General features: G+C 35.6%; 1 protein-coding gene across 2 annotated transcripts in view; it reads left to right on the forward strand.

Moving 5' to 3' along the window:
* Positions 1-355: 355 nt before the first annotated feature.
* The window catches only part of RTTN (rotatin), an 88,939-nt gene continuing 68,988 nt past the window's right edge, over positions 356-20,306 (forward strand). For both annotated transcript variants that reach the window (XM_035550607.2, XM_035550608.2), the window contains exons 1-10: positions 356-548; positions 733-920; positions 1,507-1,705; positions 3,029-3,118; positions 5,409-5,487; positions 6,806-6,920; positions 7,444-7,594; positions 8,787-8,952; positions 11,739-11,920; positions 16,900-17,015. In XM_035550607.2, coding sequence (XP_035406500.1) covers positions 518-548; positions 733-920; positions 1,507-1,705; positions 3,029-3,118; positions 5,409-5,487; positions 6,806-6,920; positions 7,444-7,594; positions 8,787-8,952; positions 11,739-11,920; positions 16,900-17,015 — 1,317 coding nt within the window. In that variant the 5' untranslated portion in view covers positions 356-517. The remainder of the gene's footprint in view (positions 549-732; positions 921-1,506; positions 1,706-3,028; positions 3,119-5,408; positions 5,488-6,805; positions 6,921-7,443; positions 7,595-8,786; positions 8,953-11,738; positions 11,921-16,899; positions 17,016-20,306) is intronic.

A 20,306-nucleotide genomic window follows, 5' to 3' on the forward strand; every position in this document is an offset into this window, starting at 1 on the left:
AGACTGAACCCCAGCAGCACCACTGCACAACCAGGGTGCTGCACGTTGAGCCATAAGGAGGAAAACACGCATTTTTTAATTGCATGGGTGGGCTTCTGCATTGTATGGGGTACTGATGGGAAGGCCTTGCGCTGCCAAGGCACGGGTAACCAACAGAAAGCTGGCTGAAGAAATTAAACATAGAAACTAAACGCGCCGCACAGCCCAGGCTGGGCGAACCCATGTGATCGCTCAGCCCCGGCCGCACCGCCCCTCCCCGCCGGTGAGACCGTTCGCGCGCAGAGTTCCATGGGAGTTGTAGTTATTTCCGCTCCCGCCGGCACACTCGGGGCCTTCTCCGTACATGCGTGAGCGGCGAGCGCCGTGCTCCCAGGGTGCTTCGCGGCGGTGCCGGGGAGGTGAAGCGAAGGGGACTACGTTTCCCGAGGTGCCCCGCGAGCGGCGCTGGCCGGGCGCGGCGGGACGGTTGGCGGAACCGGCGCGGCGGTTGAATTGCGGCGGCGGCGGCAGGAGCGCCATGGAGCTGGCGCCGCTCGTCAGGAAGCTGGGTAACGGCTGGCGGCACCCTCCTTCTCCCTCTCCTCTCCCCCCCTCCCGCTGTCCGTCCCGTCGCGTTACCGGGCCACGGCGCTTCTCGCCCCTCTCCTGTGCCCCGGCGGAGGGGCGTTGTTTTTGTCCGAATGAGAAGTTGTCCGGTAATCTTACTCGGTTTTGTCCCTTTGGGGGAGGCAGGTCACGAGCTGGCAGAGATACGAGAACGCTCTCTGAGGAACATCCTGTTGAAATTGGATCACAACTTGATTTCCTACGCCGATCTAGTCCAGGAGAAAGTGCTTTTCCTTAACCTGCTGGAGTGGTTCAATTTTCCGGTAGTGCCAATGAAAGAGGAAGTGCTGAATTTTGTGAGCAGTTTGATCAAGGTACGAGTAACATTCCTTTATTCTTAAACGTTGTCTTTGGGGTGCTAAACAAAACTGTGTGTTACGCGGTTTTGTAGTTCCTTGTAATGGGATTCTGCACTGTCATTTACTAAGAGGGGAATAAAAAAAAACATTCTATGTAAATATAAGTGAAAACCGTTCGAGGGGCTTGCTGTGCAACTGATTGCAGGGGTAACTGGAAAAATGATTATTTACTGTCTTTTGCTTGAGTTCTGCTTCTTCAGTTTCCCATTTAGTGTTTAATTTCTTTTTGGACAAGCACTTGCGCTGTTCCTGAGAAGTGAAGATTGGAACAGTGTTACTATTTATTCTTAGAAGGTTGAGAGAACTTTGCTGAAGTTTTACAGATTTCAGCTGATAATAATGTTTTAATCACTAAACAGCAACTATGCAGAAGAAATGAAAAAGCATGTCCTTGATACCAGTGAAAGGTCTACAAAACCCCAAAACAAAGGGCAAATCAAACTTAAATGTTGTTTATAACTCCTTTTCTTTTCTCCCTTCCTTTCCCTCAGAAGTCCTTGAGATTCTTCCAGCTAACTGTCAATTATTTGTCCTGATGTAGCATCCGTCTGCTGCCCAGAAGATGATTGGAATTGGTGCCGTGGAGTTCTTCTCTCAGCTCCGTGCTGATGTTGAACCAAACTTGCAAGCTATAATTGATGGGATTGTTGATGGACTGTTCTTACTTCCTGCTGAAATTCCTTCTAGTTATTTATCAGGAGATTATCAAGCTCAGTCTCAGCCTTCAGTAGATCAACAAGGTAAACTATATATTTGGGACCGTGACTTATTTAGAATGAAAATAAAGTAAATGAACAGCTTCTAGGTTTTGAAAAGCAGGCATTTTGAGGTGTAGTTGATGAATGTATTCTTGAGAATTCAGTTAAGTCTATGATTATGCCAGAAAAAGTGTGACCTTAGCTTAATCATGTAATGCCTTTAATGAAATTATCTGCAGAAGAAAAATCCTGTTTGTAATCAGATCTTCTGTCCATTTTCACAGTGTGTATTAACTTATTATAACTTGAAAGAGGCATGATACAGGAATAACTTCCAAAGATTGCTTTATGGCAGCGAGTGTAGCAACTTTTTGAACAAAACTATAATTAAGCTGCTATGCTTTGCTACCTTTCTTTGCATAGCAGACTTTAACTCTGGGAGGAATAAAAAAAAAAAAAAAGCGGTAAATGAGCCTAGTAGCAGTTTTTATTTTAAAACTGCTAAGGCCTTACATAATCTTCCAACATCTGTGGGAAAGCCACTGATGTTATGCTGTACAGTAGTAATAGCCAGAGCTCTGTCACTCGTACTGTGCAATCTCAGAGATAAAAGTAGCTTTTCTATTGTTTTTGCAGCCTGTCCAATGCTCGGAATTTCAGTTTGCCAGAACAATCTGATGGCTGTTCATTGATTTATTTTTTATTTTTTATTTTCTCCTCCCTGTGTCCCCATAAAAGTTCAGCAAGATTTTCATCTAAGATCCCTGGTGTATGGGGAATAATGTAATATATGCATTCTTAAAATATACTTATTTGGAACTCCCTAATTGAAATGTAACACACATTTCCTCCTTATACTGTAAATTACATAAATGAGTGATCAAATAGGTTCCAGAGAGATTGCTTTTGATGCTACATACCTTGTGTAGACTCTGTTACGTAGTTTGCATATTGATTGCATCTATTAATATTAATATGCATATTATATATGCAGGACACAACATTTCAGCTAACCCGAAAAAGCAGCAGTATTGGTATGGAGACATTTTTGATAGTTAATTATAAAAGTTGCTTTTATTACTACAAATAGCATCTTATCTATTGTATTACTACAGTAGCATTTTAGCTGTTATTTCTCCCTCAGTATACAAGACCCTGTAAAAAAAGAAAGGGGGGGGGAATTGCAAAATGCACTTGTAAAATGAGACATGATTACAGTTTTGTTTTGCTTTCCTGAGTTTGTTTTAAATCACTTTCAGTAGTAGGACAAAAAGGAAGCAGTTCAGGTAAAGCAATAAAGATAACTTTTGCTCTCTTTTCTTTTTTTTTACTTTTTTTTTTTAATTTACTGTTTATTTGTTGTAGTTCCACCTCAAGAGGAATTATTCACTAGATATTTTTGTCAAGATAGAAACAATATGCCACGGTTAGAAATACCTCTAAAAAGAACACATGGTATGTATATACCCTAGGAATATGTTAATTACAGAAAGTCCATAGAGATTTTATATGGATTGAATTTCAATTTCAAATATTAATATGGGTTATTCTTTTTCCTGTTGTTATTTTATGAATTTTGGTATCACAAAAACTTTAGTTACAAAGCTTACGAAAATGTTATTCAGTATAATCTTTTTCTTCTCTAGTAAATACTTTAGCTGTAGTGAAAAATGTAAAGTATGTTAAAGCATGCTGTAATTTTTGAATAGTAGAAATACCTTTCTAATTTCCAGAAAATTAGTTTAGGAGCTTTAGAAATCTTTATCTTATACCTAAATGAAAAACAGTGTTACAGTTTTAGTTATTGTCAGTAAAATATGAAAATAGTAAATTGACAAACACAGACAAATATTACTTTGACAAGTCTTTGCCTGAACCAATATGCTAGTAGCAATTCCCATAATTAACATATAATACAGTGCTGAGAAGTAGATTTTAAAAACTGACTTTAGAGTTACTGTATATAAATCACTAGATTACTTTTTAGCAATGCATTAGCTATCTTTAGAATTGTGGAATAACTTTTATGAACTTAAAGTGTGTTAGTTAAAAGTTACTTAGTGTCAGAATTTAGTAACCACTAGAATTTCTTCTGCTTTAAGAGTAAAAGCATGAGGTCAATTTTCCATTTTTAGAGATTATGAAAATATTCTTTAGCAGCAGAACAAAATTATAACTTGACTGGAAGCACGATGTAGTAGATCATGTACTCTTTCACTAATACCGTGTTTTCCGTTTGCTAAAACCTATTTCAATAATCTTAGAGCCATAGAATTGCTCAGGGTCGTAAAGGACCTTAAAGACCATCTAATTCCAAGCCCCCTGCCAAGGGCAGGGACACCTCCTGCTAGATCAGGTTGCTCCAAGCCCCATCCAACCTGGCCTTGAACACTTCCAGGAATGGGGCATCCGCAGCTTCTCTGGGCAACCTCTTCCAGTGCTTCACCATGCTCTGAGTGAAGAATTTCTTCCTAACATCTAATCGAAATCTCCCCTCTTTTAGGTTAAAACGATTCCCCCTTGTCATATCATTGCCTGACTGAGTAAAAAGTCACTCTCCATCTTTTCTATAAGCCCCCTTTAAGTACTGAAAGGCTGTAATGAGGTCTCCCTGGAGCCTTCTCTTCTTCAGGCTAAATATCCCCAGTTCTTTTCATAGGAGAGGAGCTCTAGCCCATCTTCATGGCCCTCCTCTGGACCCACTCTAACATCTCCACATCCTTCTGGGTGCAGTATTCTGGGTGGGGCCTCACAAGGGCAGAGCAGAGGGGCACAAATCCCTTCCCTCAACCTGCTGGCCACCCCTCTGTTAATGCAGCCCATAATGCAGTTGGTCGTCTGGGCTGCAAGCATGCGCTGCTGGCTCACGTTGAGCTTTTTGTCCACCAGAACCCCCAAGTCTTTCTCTGCAGGGCTGCTCTAAATGAGTTCTTCTCCCAGGCTGTACTCATGTCTAGGATTGCCCCGACTAAGGTGCAGCACCTTGCACTTGGACTTGTTGAACCTTGTTAAGTTCTTGTGGGCCCACTTTTCAAGCTTCTCCAGGTCCCTTAGGATGGTATCCCTTCCTTCTGTTGTATCAACTGCATCACTCAGCTTGGTGTCATCTACAGACTTGCTGAGGGTGCACTTGATCCTAACTGTCTGTGTCATTGATGAAGGTATTAAATGGCTCTGGTCCAAAGACCGACCACTGAGGGACACCACTTGTCACCAGCCTCCACCTGGACATAGAGCCGTTGACCACCGTTCTCTGGGTTTGACCTTAAGCCAACTCCTTATCCGCTGAATGGTGGATAAATGGTGGATCAAATCTGTATCTCTCCATTTTGGAGATCAGGATGTCATGTGGGACCGTGTCAAAAGCCTTTCAGAAATCCAGGTAGATGACATTGGTTGGTCTTCCCTCATCAATTGATGCAATCGTTCCATCACAGAAGGCTACCAGATTGGTCAGGCGCAACTTGCCCTTAATAATCATATTTCATTGTGATTTGGCCTTTATTTTTTGATATTGCTGAAAACTCATAAGTAGCGCACCATTTTTTTAAAATATGCATTTAGTAAAAGGTATTTATTTTTGAGCTTTCATATAGAGTATATTTGATAGTTATATTCTAGTATAGATACTCTACTCATATAGAGTATCATATCTCATATATCATATTTGACTGCTGTAGAAATATACAGTTTAATATTTCTACAAAATGTGCTCTAAAATATCTGCTTTTTTCTTTTTCTTCAGCAAAATGCTTGAAATTTTCCACTTTTCCTTGGCTAACTCTTACTTCAACTGATCGACACATTCTTTCATCAAATGAAAGGTACAGTAATAGAAGCATTGTGTTTTGTTTTTTTTTTAATTGGATTTTGGGGGTTCTAAACTTATGTCCTTCTGTGTTCTGTAAATAACCAATGAGTTAATCTTTGATAAATGATTGTAAATACTACACTGAAGTTTAGCAGAGCAGATAAACAAGGAGTTGTAACAGGGCAGGATTCTTGTTAATGCCTGCATCAATTCTTGATGTTTAATTCAGAGTATGTTTTTTGTTTGTGTTGGTTCAGTTTTCTAAATTTGTCAAGTGAGTCAGATATGTCACTCAGTTAATTTCAGAATATGCTGGAACAAAATCATTACTTTACCCCCCCACCCCGCCACCTGACAGAGAAATTCATACGTTAGGTAGTAGCCTAACAAAGTTTAGGCCAATAACTTTTGTTGCAGTGCCTTATTCAAGCAATGAGGCACTCAGATCTTTCTGCATTGGTATTTTTTTTCTTAAAACTTTCATATAGAAAACCAATGTTTGAAGTGGCCCAAGGAAGCTTTTCCCAAGGAAAGCTGGGATTCCTTGTGAGAGCTGGGATAGATTTGCTGGCATAGCCAGCAATGCGTTGTGATGAACTTGATTATTTAGCAAGTCTGGTTAACTGTAAGGTTTCCTATAATAGGTTTTTGCTTTTTTTTTTTTCCTTTCAAAAGATCTCTAAAGTTGGAAAACCTTTTTAACTTTTCATCTGCTTTATGTAGAAAGTGTAGTGTAGAAAAAAAAATTAGATCCTTGGAACAGGATGTTTGAATTTTTAACAGTGGTTTTTAAAACAGTAAAAATAGAAAAAAAGGAAAACTGAAGTAGAACATCCAAATGGCTCTTTTATTTACTATAATACATTTTAACTAATAGCTACTAAATTTGTTACTTTATGTAACTTCCAACATATATAATTTGAGTGCTTCAAAGTTCTACATGAACCTTACTAATAGACAAAGCTTGGTAAGTGTTAGATTGCTTGCTGTATGCCACTGAGATAATCACTAACTTCACAGGGAATTACCAGTCTTTCTTATTTTAATTTCAAATTCAGAATCAATATGGTTATTTCTCTTCTGGGAACTTAATTTTATATGACAGCTGGAATGGAGTTTTTACTTTATTGTATACAGAATTAACATAGCTAAGGAATAACTCAAGTTAAAAAAATCGCAAGACAGTAGAATTACAGCTTCTTTTTTTTAGGTTCTTCAGTGTTGTGATTATAACTTTCTTGCAGAGACTTGTTCCAGCTAATGATAACTGTTTTTTTTTTTTTTTTTTTTTTTGCTTTTAATGTACATTTAAACACGAACTGCATTTTTAGCTCTTTGAGAAGTAGCAACCAGAGTTTAATTTGGAGTACTTGTGAGCTTCTTCAGGATGTGATTATGCAAGATTTTCCTGCTGAGATCTTCCTTCAAAGACCAAAGATTGTTCAGGTAAGACCTAACATCAAGTTTAAGGATTTTGTTTTGTTATGGAATCAGTTTTGTCAAGTAAGAAATGATGTAAATGCTACAATTTGTTTCTTAGCAAAAGTCCATTTAAGTCAAACTCTAGATGCACTGAAACAGTGACATTAACTCTATATTGTATTTAGAAAATTATTTTGTTGTAATAATGTATATTATTAACCAGTAATGAAGTGTGTTGTGAAGTAATACTTCGTTTCATCTGGGTAAGGCAAAATCGTGTCCCTGGCATACACATACCATCCAAGGGGGTCCCATCATGAAAGCAATGGTTTAATTGGAAATATAATAATGAGAAACTCAATTTTTCTTTGAGACTGATAGTCTTGTATTCAGTGAGAAAACAGTAGTTAAGCCTATTTATTTATTGCTATGATTTTTACTTAGAAACATTTGTGAACTGTATTTAGTGCAAGGTTCTTTCTATCCTGACCGCTCATGAAAGTGCATTAATATTGAGCTACCAGTGTTAATGGTTTTATATTTGCAGAGCCTTTTATCTCTGCTAAACCTGGCTTTTGGAGGAGATGGAAGGCATCGGTTAGCTTTGCAGGCTGTGTCGTGCCTGCAACAGTTGTGCATCTTCTTAAGAAGCAGACTTAACTTTCACAGAGATCCGAGTTTTTTTTCCACTGAGCAAGGTAGGTATTTTTAAATAGTTTAAATACTATTGTGTTTTTCTTACAGGTAAGAATGTCTAATGTTATTAAAAAAAATAAAAGCACTACTTTATAGTGAACGTAATCTTGTGAAACTGTTTTGCTAAGTGATGATGTTCAGTACTATTTATGTTAGTAAATGTTTCTTGAGTGCTTGCATTATTTAAGAATACTTATTTTTCAATATTAAACACTTTCAGATTTGAATGTATTATTTGAATCATTTCCTATGATACTCCATGCATCCACTTTTTCAGTAGACAACTATTTTTACGTTAGCAATAGTTTTTTTTTTTTTTTTAAACAAAGCTAAATGAAATCTGTAAAATGAAAGTGGGCAGTCTTTGAGTCTCAGAAAAGTTTTTGAGCTATTAGTGCTTAACAGTTTACTTACAAATTGCTTGAACCATGGTAACTTCTTTGTATTCTGATGGCTGAGAATAATGCAATCGTTGTTTCAGATGTTACAGTTCTTAGAGCTATTTTTTGTTAGGGCAATGTTTTCAGGGCTTAAATTTTGTAAATTTTATAATGTAGACTAGTTGTAATGATTTTCTTATTTCCATTTTGTCAGCTGGATTTAATGATTTTTGTTTCTCTAAAATGGCAGTCTGGTTCTCTTCATAAAATTGCCAGTATACTTGGTCTCTTAATCTCAGTGAATTCTATTGGCTATTTCTTTACTAATTACATTATAACATCAGCAAATCCAATAGCCTTAGTCAGAGACCATGTTTGTATTTTGGTCGGTTATTACATAAATCTTCTTCATGTTGGCTCTTTTTTGATATGTTTTAATTTCTGTAACTCAGTGTCTTTATGCTTGACTTCAAATACCACACAAATACCACCACATCCAGTGCAACATTAATTTGAAGCTTATGTAGCTTAAAAAATATTTTCTTCCAGTGTGCAGTTCTAAGACTAAAACAATTACCAAAATATGGCATGAAATTATTCCAGTGTTTTGTTTTTTTTAATTTTCAAAATTTATTATTAATAAATTAACACTGTAGTTTTCAGTGTTTTGCTACTTGCCAGTGTTAGGCTGTCCTAGCTTGCTAGACTTGTAGCTTTTCATATGCTACTTTAGTCAAGTAATGGTAAAAGTAATTATATAGTATCTTTAAGAATAACAGATTTCATTAATGGATGATATATGATTTTTATAAAGGCACAGCTTCACAGAATTCATCTGTATCTTATTGTCAAGAACCAAGAGGTCCTCCTCGTTCTCAGAATCCATCACCTGGAAGTAGTAGTCCTCGGCCATCTGTGATTGGAAGGACAGTTCAGCGTCCTAGAGGAGATGGTCAAGATTGGGATGCAGCATCTTCTAGGTGAATAAAATAGGAAATAAAATTATACTTCAATTAATATTATTATTAGAGGATTATGGCATCAACTCTTTTGCAGTGTGTGGGATTATGTGCATTTTGTTAACCAGCTAAAATTCAAACCATGTTTATGGAAAGTAATCAAATGACGCAAAAAAATCAAACAGTTAGTTCTTTAAATAGTGTTGAGAATACCTGAGATCAGTTTTACCTGCCATATTCTGTACCCAACCAATACTTTTAACAAATCTCTTAGTATTATTATTATGCTGTGTGTGTGTGTATTTGTAAAACACAAAAAAATATTTATTCAGACTATTGCTGTAAAGTCAAGGTTTTTTCTTTTTAGTTAGCAGATGACCACATAAGTACTTAAAAACTGGATGACCATCACACAGATAACAGTGTAAAGTATTGTCAAAAATACTGTGCTTTATAAAGATTTCCAATAAACTCTTTAAACCTTGGTGCTAAATCTGATAACAAATTTCAGCTGTATATCTTCTAAAAATGCAGCTTCAATATGAAGTTCCAAATTCACTGCATGTCCTCAAAATGTTGAGGTTGTTGTTTGTGTGTGGATGTGTTACTTATCTTGACACAACCTACTTAACGTTTACTTAACGTAAACACCAGTGATAGGACCCGTGGGAATGGTGTTAACCTGAGGCGGGGGAAGTTTAGGCTGGACATCAGGAAGAGGTTCTTCACCAAGAGGGTGGTCGCACACTGGAACAGGCTCCCCAGGGATGTAGTCACTGCACCAAGCCTGTCTGAATTTAAAAAGTGATTGGACTGTGCACTTAGTCACATGGGCTAAACTTTGGGCAGACCTGTGCGGTGCCAAGAGTTGGACTAGATGATCCTTATGGGTCACTTCCAACTCGGGATATTCTGTGATTCTGCTTAAAGCTACCAGTCCAGAATCACCATCTTATTTACTGCTTAACATGTGGGAACTTAAAAGGTCTTACAAATCCTTACTGTGTGCTTAATAGTAGTTCTTTTGAGTCTTTGTGGCATATTGGCTTAATGATTGAGTAACTCCTAAGTATTCAAACAGACAGTGATTTTACAGATGAGAACAGCTCACAGTGTTATGTGTATATGCATCTTGAGAGTGAGTTGTTATGGTAAAAGGTTATTTTTGCTCTCCTTAAGTCTATTATATTCAGGTTTTGCTATGTATCTGTCACTATAAATGACCTCTAGGCTTTAGGCATTCAAGGAGCTGGCTGTTTTTCTAAGATGAACAGTTAACAGTTCAGTATGTTGGAGCATATTGTGCAAGAGAGAGTAGTGGCTCTGGCTATTAGTGTAGTAAGGAAATCTACATAAGAGTTAATGCCAATGATGAGGCATTTATGAAACAGAGGGTGAGATAGTGATAATGCGTTAAAAGTATAAGGCCATACCGAGAGCTGTTCATGAAGGTACACTTCTCTTCATGCATCCTTTCTGCAGTTCACTGCCCCTGAATCATATTTGTTATGAAGATATAATGTAACTCAGAAATAAGGTAAAGAAAAATGTAACATTGAATAGAAAGTATGTTTAAGGAGCCAATGAAACAGAAATTGCTATAATGTTCTTTGACATTCTTGATTCTAATATGGAAGAGTAATTGATAGTGAATCTTATCTTTTTGAACATAATATGTAATATATAAACTATTTGTTTTTTGCAGTTCTGTAAGTAACTCTTTTTTTTCCGTATTCTCGAATCTTGAGACTCTTCAATCTGTCTGTTTGTCTGTTTCAAATTCTGCCTGGAAACTTAACCTTTCCTCTTCTGAATTGTTTTTGATTGATACCTCTCCTTCCTTACCCTCTGGTAAGTGCAATCAGAACCACTATGTATTGTTGAACTCCCCTATTTCACTTGTAGTCTTCTATCATCCTCTTAATCTTAGCTTTTAAACTCTTAATTACTGTTCTTGAGATATCTTTTATGTTTAGGTAGACAAAATAGCACAGTCATGCCGCAATTCAGTTTCTTCAGCTTGTTTAACAGTAACAGAAAAAAACAAACTATAAAAGTCATACAGGTTGTTAAAGCAATTCAAAGCAATTCAAATGTTGTTTACAACGCTAATTAGATTAATTCAGAATTACATTAATTATAACGCAGCCAACAGAATTAAATTCCTTCTGAAAGTACCTCAAAAGTGAAGTTATGAACTATATATTTTTATGTAGTTAAGACATACATGTATATAAAGCTTTTTTTGATATATACTTGGTTGCACTTTTTTGGGAAGGGAATATTTTCTGTTTTACAGTGGACAGAGAAAGCCCTACAGTCTGTAATAAAGGGTACTGCATTTTCTTTCTAAGGATTCTGTGGCTAGCTGCATAGAATGGTTTTAATGTAGTTGGTATAATTTGAGTTGAAATTTGATTTAATGTGGCCTTGCTTCAAGCATCTATTAGACTTTGTTCAAAAAAAAGTTTCAAATCAACTGATTTTTCTCTTGCAATATTGTATCTCTTCACTGTATGTGAATTTTTTTGAGTACACACTTCTAAGTGTGAAAAATGACTGCTAAAACAGTAGGCATTCGCTTGTGATCCTACCAGTTATGATCTAAAAAAAATAAAAATCATACAACAAAATCTCCAGCTTCCTGCAGCACTGGTGAGTATCAGAAAAGATTGGGAAGGAGGGGGATGCATCATAGAAGGAGGACGTTAAAATACTTGTTGTCATCTTTTATGTATACGGATTTCCTTTGCAAGATTTAACGTCTTTCTTTTTATCTTTTGTTTATTTTTGTTTATTGTTTTAAGTGGAAACAGTACTCAAGCAAATGCAAACTCGAGAATCTCTCTGCATTCTCAACTTGATGTAGGACATATTGACCTGCCAGATATTGAAAATGAAGACACTTTAGAATTACAGATGAAGCAGCTTAGCCTTCCTCAGTTCTGCGTTTCAGTCTTGGAAAATGCTATACCTCTTTTAAGAACAGGTGAGAAAATCCTGAATGAGATATTTCACTTTCTCTTTCCATTTTCTATACTTTCTCTTAGGAAGTTGGTATTATGAGGTGAGTACCTCAAATAAGGTGTAGATGATTACTGATGAACTGCAGCTAATTATAGCAGCTTTTTCCTGGAGATTTTGTTCAGATCATAAAGCTTCAATATTCTGTTTGATTTACAGACTTGCAGAAGTTTTAGGTGCTTTTTACTGATAACAGTGAGGAGTGGTAGGAATAAGTGTGCGTGTGTGAGGGGAAAAATGGTATGGTGAAATAAAACATCACTCAGGAAGAAGGAGAAAAAAAAAACATGCTTACCAAAATATGTGTCCCGATCTCTTTGAGCATGTATTTTTTCTCATGTTCAAGAATTAATAAATACAAATTTGGGAAAAAAATGTTTGTTTTTATTATGTATGAAGTAAGAAAAACAAGTAAAGATAGTCTAATTGCAGCTAATGATTTTTATTTCACTTTAAAAATTGTAAATTGCAAAACCTTTTGTTAGTGTTTTTTGCTCTTAGGTTGTCTAAAATTGCATTTAGTTGTAAAACAATTCAAAATAGATATTGGTAGAAGAGGTAAGGTTTTCAAATATAGGAGCTGGAAATATATATATTTCCAGCTATTTCCATATTGATTAGTGATCAGAATACTAAGAGTTTTTTTTTTTTTTTTTTCTGGTAATACACCTGTCACAGTTTCCTGAGCTGGAATATGAGGATTTAACTATTTAACTTACAAAAATCAAATAAAATATGTATGAATCTTATACTTACTTTTATTTAGTGTTTTTTGTTTTTTACTGTTTATAACTTTTTATGACTTCGTACTCTTTTACTTAATATATTTGATAGTAACATCAGCATTCATCTATGTCACTAGGAAAGTTATTCAATCCATTTTTTTGGTAATAAAACAAACTCATGTTAACAAGATCTTTGCTTTTTCCTTTTAGGATAGTGATATTATATTTAAATACTAACCCTTCAGAAGCACATTCTTGACTTCTGGTATCATCATTTCTTATGTAGAAAATCTTATTTTCCATCTTTTCCATTTCTGACATGTCACTTCAAATCTACAGAGTTAAAATATAGTGAATTTTTCCATCATTGAGGAGTGTTTGTTTAAAGTTTCTTTGCAGCTTATCATAGAATTAAAATTCATTTTCAGATGAATTTGGTCATTTCTCTTGCCCTCTTTTTTTTCTAAACTTCTGCTTAGTCTAATAGATCATATTTCTTCCTTCTTCCACTGTGCTGTAATGAGAAAGAGATAAGAAAACCAATATTTTTATCTAGTTCTCATTGATCCGAAACCCTGTGATGTGAGTGCACACTGTGACATTGTAAGACAGTCACTGTCTTACAGAGCTGTAACACACTGTTCCTCATATAATAATGTTTTCTGAATTGCTTTTTCAGTAAAATGAACAGGAACCTTTACTAGCATTATCATCACTTTAAAATAAATATCCTTTTTCTTCCAACTAGTTAAGTTACTAGGTACAGGAAAATCAATAACCCTACCGTAAAATTCACTTATTTTTAATTTACGATATAATGTATATTTTGTTTAAGCTCAAATTCTGTTCCTTGTAGAGATGTTTGCTGGAATTTTTATTTTGTTGTGCTGACCCGGTTTGTGATGTAAAGTTATTTCAGAAATCAATAGTTGAGTGTTTTTTCTTTTTGGTTGTTTTTTGTTTGGTTTGGGTTTTGTGGTTATTTTTTAGTTACCATATTTGTCTGAAGTTCAGTGGTTTAAAGTCAGTGTTAATACAGAATGTCTTAATGACAGCTATTTAAATCTGAACATATCCTTCTTACTGTGCGTTTAGTAATAATGGACTCTTAACACATACTGATTCCCCCAGGTATCGAGAAATGAGTATCTTGCAAATGTACTCACGTAAGAGTATGGTGGAATGGTCTTGCAAGAAATGTTTGAAAAGTAAAACAAATAGATATTCTAACACCTTATTGCTTCCTTATTCAGCCAGGCTTGCAAGATCAAACTCTTTAATGTGGTTTTGGTCCGGCTCTGTAGGTGCAAATGTGCTCTTACAAGCCAAGTTTAGACACAAAACTGTGTTTCAGAATTGGGTTTGGAGAATAGTTCTGTTACTTAATTTCAAATTCCTTTTCTTTGCCAATATTATAGCAATTTAAAGGTTCTCATATTGCTTCCCAGTTTCACCTATATATAACATAAGGTGATGGAGATAGTTCTATTTTAGAACTAGATTCCTCTCCTTGACTAAAATCCCGTCCTGTGGATCCGCCACTATCATGTCAGCTGTCTTGTCATACTAACCTCATGCATAGGCAAAGATTGAGAGTTTAGTCTCTTCACATAAACTTGTTTGTTATTTGTCTGCCTGTAATTAAGATGAGTAGCAGCCATAGTGATGATCTGTATGAAGAATTGTAATACAGACAGTTCGAAACAACTGGACATGATAGTTGTGAGTATATGTCAATTCATGCTGCTGGCCCACTTTGATATCTGAGTACCTGTTGCTTGATGCTCTTACTAGTGTTATCTGCAGTTCCTGTGGGCTTGCCTACATGTCAAGCACTTGTATCTTTCATTGTGATAGTTTCTAAACAGGTTTGCTGAGAGTTAATAGTACTTGAGTTTACATTTCATTTCATATTTGTGATTTTTTTTTTTTTTTAGATCTGAAGGTAACAATTTGTTAAACTAGTCAGTTTGTGTAGCTGTAAGAAGTTATTTTAACTTTTTTGCTATCAAGTTAATTATATATTCTTTAGTGTAGTCTTCAATAGAAATACTAATATTTCTATATTAAAATACTAATACATGGAGAATGGAAGCTACGTTTGTGATTAGCTATTGTGTTATTTGCTTTTGAAATCGGATTCATAACTGTGTTGTATATGGATAAGGAGATTATACCAATATAGACAGGTTATCTCAGCAGTCTGCCTAGCGGGAAGGCCATAGTCAGTTGAATTAACTATTCAGTATCTTTGTATGTGTATGAATATATTTGTCTTATTCTTCCCTAGGTAGAGTTTCTTATATTATAAAGTAAGTGTTCCAAAAATATTAATCATGCTAAATGATTCTGGAAAAACATAATACTGACATTGTCCTATTCATTGGTTCTGTCAACTCGTTCTTATGACAGTCCTGAGTTTGTACTAGCCTATGAAGTAGGAACAGTGGAACAGCATTTTTGTTAATTAAGATATTTCTGTTACTGCTTATGAAGTATTTTCCTTATCATCAGGTGTCACTGCGGTCATTTCTGGTATGATGTGAACCAGTCAGTACTTGATTGGGAAAACTGCTTTATTTGCTATCAAGTTAATTATGTTCTTCACTGTAGTCTTCGAGGCTGCTCTCCAGCTACAGAATAAATTTTGTACGTGGAAGTTGTTTCCTGCATTATTGCAAGTGTAATGTTTAGCTTGTAACTTCAAAACTTTCTGAACTATAACTCAAATTAAAAGCACCCTTATTTAATACTTGCATTATAATTGTAATATTTTATTATTCCTAATGATTTATTAAGTCACCTTTCAACTGCTTTAGACACAAGCAATTTGATTAAGAAATTGCAAAATAATGAAAAGAGGACAAAAGTACTTTTTGGAGTTATCAGGCACATACTTTTCAAATTAGTAATATTTGCTTAAAATAAATGGCACTTCTGTTAGATTGGAAAAAGCAAGCCTTCAGAAAGGCCCTGCGCTCTTCCTGCCATATGCTCGCTCAAAGCAGAACACTTCAGCTGCAAATTGCATGAGCTTTCATTTTCTCTACATTACTGGCGCACACCATTTTTCCCCCTCAAGTATACCAACAAGGCTTCTGCAGTGTGTAAAATCTACAAAAGGTAGATAAATTATTTTTTTGTTCTCTCTTCTTATACACACTGCAGCAAGCTGTGGAGCTTGCTTTTTAATTTTTAAAACAGATCTTGAGGGATGCTAAGTCTTTATCATAGTTCAAAAATGAATTGGAAAATTCCGTGGTGTGTAGAATCCATGCTTTTAAATAGAAACATACCATCAAGAAGTAATTAAGCCAACAGTTGAGATAAATCAAGTATTTGGGGGAAACTTTCACAGTATGGTTCTCTAGGATGCCAAACATCCTTGGCATCCTCTGCTATCTGAAGTTGAAAATACTTGGTCTAGCTCCAGATATTCTGCCTTGTTCTTTGTGAAGTGTGCTAGTCTTTCACTGATTCTCCTCTAACATCTCATTATTTGTGGATCTTAGGGAGGGGTTGTATTTGTAGCAATTGTAGGCTGTAAATGTTTAAGCTTGGGTCGGGTTTCTTTGTAGTCCCATGTCCAAGCATAAAGCTGTACGAAGTATCAAAGTCACTAATAGACAGACCAGAGTAGCCGTGTTATTAAGAGATTCGGAGTCAGAAGGAGTAACAAAATATTAGGCAAAGGGGAGAAAATGTTATAGAGAAAAGTACAAGCAGATAAAGTGGTTATTCATCTGCCTTTCAAAAGATCTCAAACAAAACAGTCTAGAAGGAAAGCCACTCTGCTGTACTGAAAATGCAGATTATCAGGAATAGGCAATATATATTGAATATCTGTAACCCAGTTCTCTTGATGGATGTGGTGGTGGAAATAAGTGACTATTCTGAACTTTATCAAAATCCAGTAACTGGATTTACAGCTGTAGTAAGATTTATGTTGTATTGTAGGATTTGTAGGCAAACGTAGTGTGTTTTTCATGTATATGATTGCTTTAATGTCTTCTATCGTGGTTTTGCCTAGTTGTTATCTTCCATGTTTTAGAGCTATTGCTGATTGAGGGTAGTTAGCATTAGTTTAATAGAGGTGTACAGGAAAATTGGCACTTCAGAATTTCAGATTTAGAATAATCCCTTGTTCAACATGCTGTTGTCTCAATATCATATGTTATTTTGCTTATATTTTAATTTATCCTCTCATTTCTATTCCTAGGCAGCAGGAGAGTGACAATGGAAGTTCTTGAGTTGCTTGTTGAAAACATGTACCTTATTGGTGATGCTATTTCTGAGAATGTTTGGGAAGATGAAAGCCTTTTTGGATTGGAACTGGTAAGACTTCCTTAGGCTTCAGTAAGACATATTTAATAGTCTGCTTTTGTAAGCCTTTGACGTTTTCTGCCATGATTAATATACATATCTAATGTTCTGCTGAGCTATCGTTTTGAAAATCTTAAATAGTTTATTACTGGTTTTATCACTGGCACATTCTTCTTTTAACAGAAGATATTGAAGTTTCACCTCAAGAAAATAAATCATGAGTTTTGTCTTGTAGTGAAAAGCTGTTAAGTAGCCTTTGAAACACATGTAAGAAAGGATCTAAGGGAAGAGTACTGACTACAAATATTGAAGAGCATTTTGATTTAAATGACAGCTTTCACTTTATTTACACCTTGTAAACTATCCATTTAAAAGTAGGGAGATAACTGTTTAGGTCCAAAACTGGAATTGTAAAGTACCTGGTGTCCACTTCGTACACAGGACTTACAGATCTCTGCACAGATTTCAGCTAATCTAACTTTGTTGCTTTACTGGGAAAGAAAGGAGAAAGCTGTTTGGCCCAAGAGAGATTCAAAGCATTTTGGTGCTGACGGCCAAGCAATTTAAATTGCTGGAAAGACATACCTGAGCATAGTTGAGAATTATAGAGATGAAATACCAAATTAGTGATCAACAGGTGAAGTAGCTATGGGTGACTTGCTCTTTTGAAGGTGTTGGAAAGCTGAAACATTAGCCAGCAAGTCATATACTTTCTACATGAATAACAGAGATGAAGAGACTGAAACTTGTCTAATAACTTGAGTTAATCGTCATCTTAAATGCTAGACTTTAGCTAGAGTTCGTGAAGATACCACTGAATATGAAACAATGGTATTGCAATAATTATTAAAATATTACTGGAGACTTACCTACTTGCTACTGTACGAATGATTATATATTAGTTGTAGAATCTATCCAAGAACGAGAACTTTTTTCTTTGAATTAGTATATTGATCTGTCAAAAATCTGTTGTCATTGATCAACATCAAGTCAATAGTGAAGATTTCTTGCATCTATTTAATCTAAGAAGTTTTGCTTTGGAAGAGTCTGTAAAAGAACTGTGGTGGTTTTACACTAATGGCTAGCTAAACTCCACTACACCACTCTCTCACTCCCCTTCCTCAGAAGAACAGAGACAGAAAATATGAGGAAAAAAGGCTCATGGGTTGAGATAAGGAGTGGTTTAATTAAAGGAAAGGCTACATGGAAGCAAAAGGAGAAAATTATTCTCTACTTCCTGTCAGCAAGTGATATTCAGCAAGATGTCTGTCACATCTAGGGAAGTAAGCCCTTAATATGCGTAGGGATTGCTCGGGAAGACAGATGCTTTCATAACGCGTGTCCCCAGCACAGTGTGACAAGCTGTAACTTTCTGGCATTGCCAGGATCAGGGCATGCTTCTTTCAAACATTCTATTGTTTTTTTAGGGTTCCGCAGTTGTTCAGTAGTAAGGTTTAAAACCACTGGAGGAGACAACTGTGACAGGTACTTGCCCATATCTTCCCACACCACTACCACACTGCCCAGGTGGTATTCTGAATTGTTTAACCTTAGAAAAAAGCATCCTGAAGACTAGGATTTTGTTGGTTACCCAAGGACATTCAAAATACTCAAAAGCTATTGTAGCTAGCCCACAAGGAAAGGAGGAGGAGGTACCGTTCCTTATATCCTCCACCAAATAGCTCCCAGAGGAGAAAAGGGAGAAAGTGTAGTTGTTAATATTCTCCAAGAGATAGTTCCCAAAGTACACAGATGATTGCAGAGATAATCTAAGAAGCTTAATATAATCTTTGTCTAGTTGTTATATGACACGAATTCGTATATTCAATTGCATACAAATCTGTCAAAGTATAGTAGAAATGATGAGCATCATCTCACATACATTATATAGATTGCTGTTAGTTGCCTGGAAACAAACATTGTTCTACTAACAAGCAAAACTCTGCAAATAAGCTTGGTAATTGTATGCAGTTATACCTATTAAAAAATAAAAAAATATTTGATGTTATATGCTGGTATAAGTTGATACCAAAGTTCTTCCATAGGTAGAGCTTTGAGATTTATTAGTAAAGTATTAGTTTAAACATAAACTTCACCTCAATGAGGTGTTGTATCTACATTTATGATGCAGAACTGAACTGTGCAGTGCCATTCAGAAAAGCTAAATTTGATAAAGCAATTGGATAAAAAAAAACACAGCTCTTTATCTTTCTTAGTGTTTGAGTAAGTAGAAGATAGGCAATTGTATGAAACAAGTGTTAAGCTTACCTATATGTTACTTAATAGTATATAGAATAAAATATCTTTTACCAAAAATAATGTTTATAGAATTGTTAGGCTTCAGTGTTTAGAAAACATTCTTTCTCTTTGTTTTGTATTAGCTCTAAGGGGAGGAGGTCATGTGTCTCCCTTCCAGGAAGCTTGAAAGCATTTCTTGCTGTTGCTTGATGTTTCTTTGTTTATCCAGTTTTAAAACTTTGCATTTGAATATCTTTGTGAAAATTACTTATTTTGGAAATCCCAATCAAAAATACTTACATTTGCATATCTATGCATTTCATGCATGTTTTTATGCTTCCATCCTCCCAAATAAAGTTTTTATTTTATGGTTTTGTCATGTGTTCTTAGGTATGGTTTGATTCTGCCATGTCAAAAAGTTTTATTATTGTGGCCTCTCAGTTTTTTGGATCACAAGCTTTGAAAACAGTCCTCACTGTCTCAGGGAGGAATAACGTCTTTGATTCTACTGCTGACTTGAGATTCCATGGTCTTGCAGCAGAGACTCTACCTCTTGTGAATTGTAGCAGCACAGAGGGAAACTTATTTATTTGTACTCTATAAGAAGAGTACAAATCCTTTTCTTCTCACTGTGTAGTAAGTTTTGATGATAATTTCTTTAAAGACTTGATTTAGTCAATTGCTTTTTGTCATTTTCTTCAATTTTATCTAGAGTTAGTTGTATTAACTGTTTAACAGTGATGAATAGAATTAATAAGCCAAATCTCCCATTTGGTATTGCCTTCTTAATTGTTACTCTGAAAACTGGCATTCTAAAACTGGCATTCCAAGTACAAAACCTGTTTTTTTCAGGTTCTAGAAAAAAAATTTTTCCCTTCTTGTGTTAATGAGTTGAATCTCTTCAAATGGTAGTGATTTTATATAATTTGAGAAATGTGCTGATGTTTCCTTTGAGGATGAATGGGCATATAAAACATTTGATTTCAAAGATTTTCTTTAATTTCTTTTTAATTTTTGTATTAGTTTCATTAGTGGGTTCAAACTAGGTCCTAATATTTCCATACT

The sequence above is a fragment of the Cygnus atratus genome, chromosome 2, assembly GCF_013377495.2.
Source record: "Cygnus atratus isolate AKBS03 ecotype Queensland, Australia chromosome 2, CAtr_DNAZoo_HiC_assembly, whole genome shotgun sequence".
Classification (NCBI taxonomy): Eukaryota; Metazoa; Chordata; class Aves; order Anseriformes; family Anatidae; genus Cygnus; species Cygnus atratus.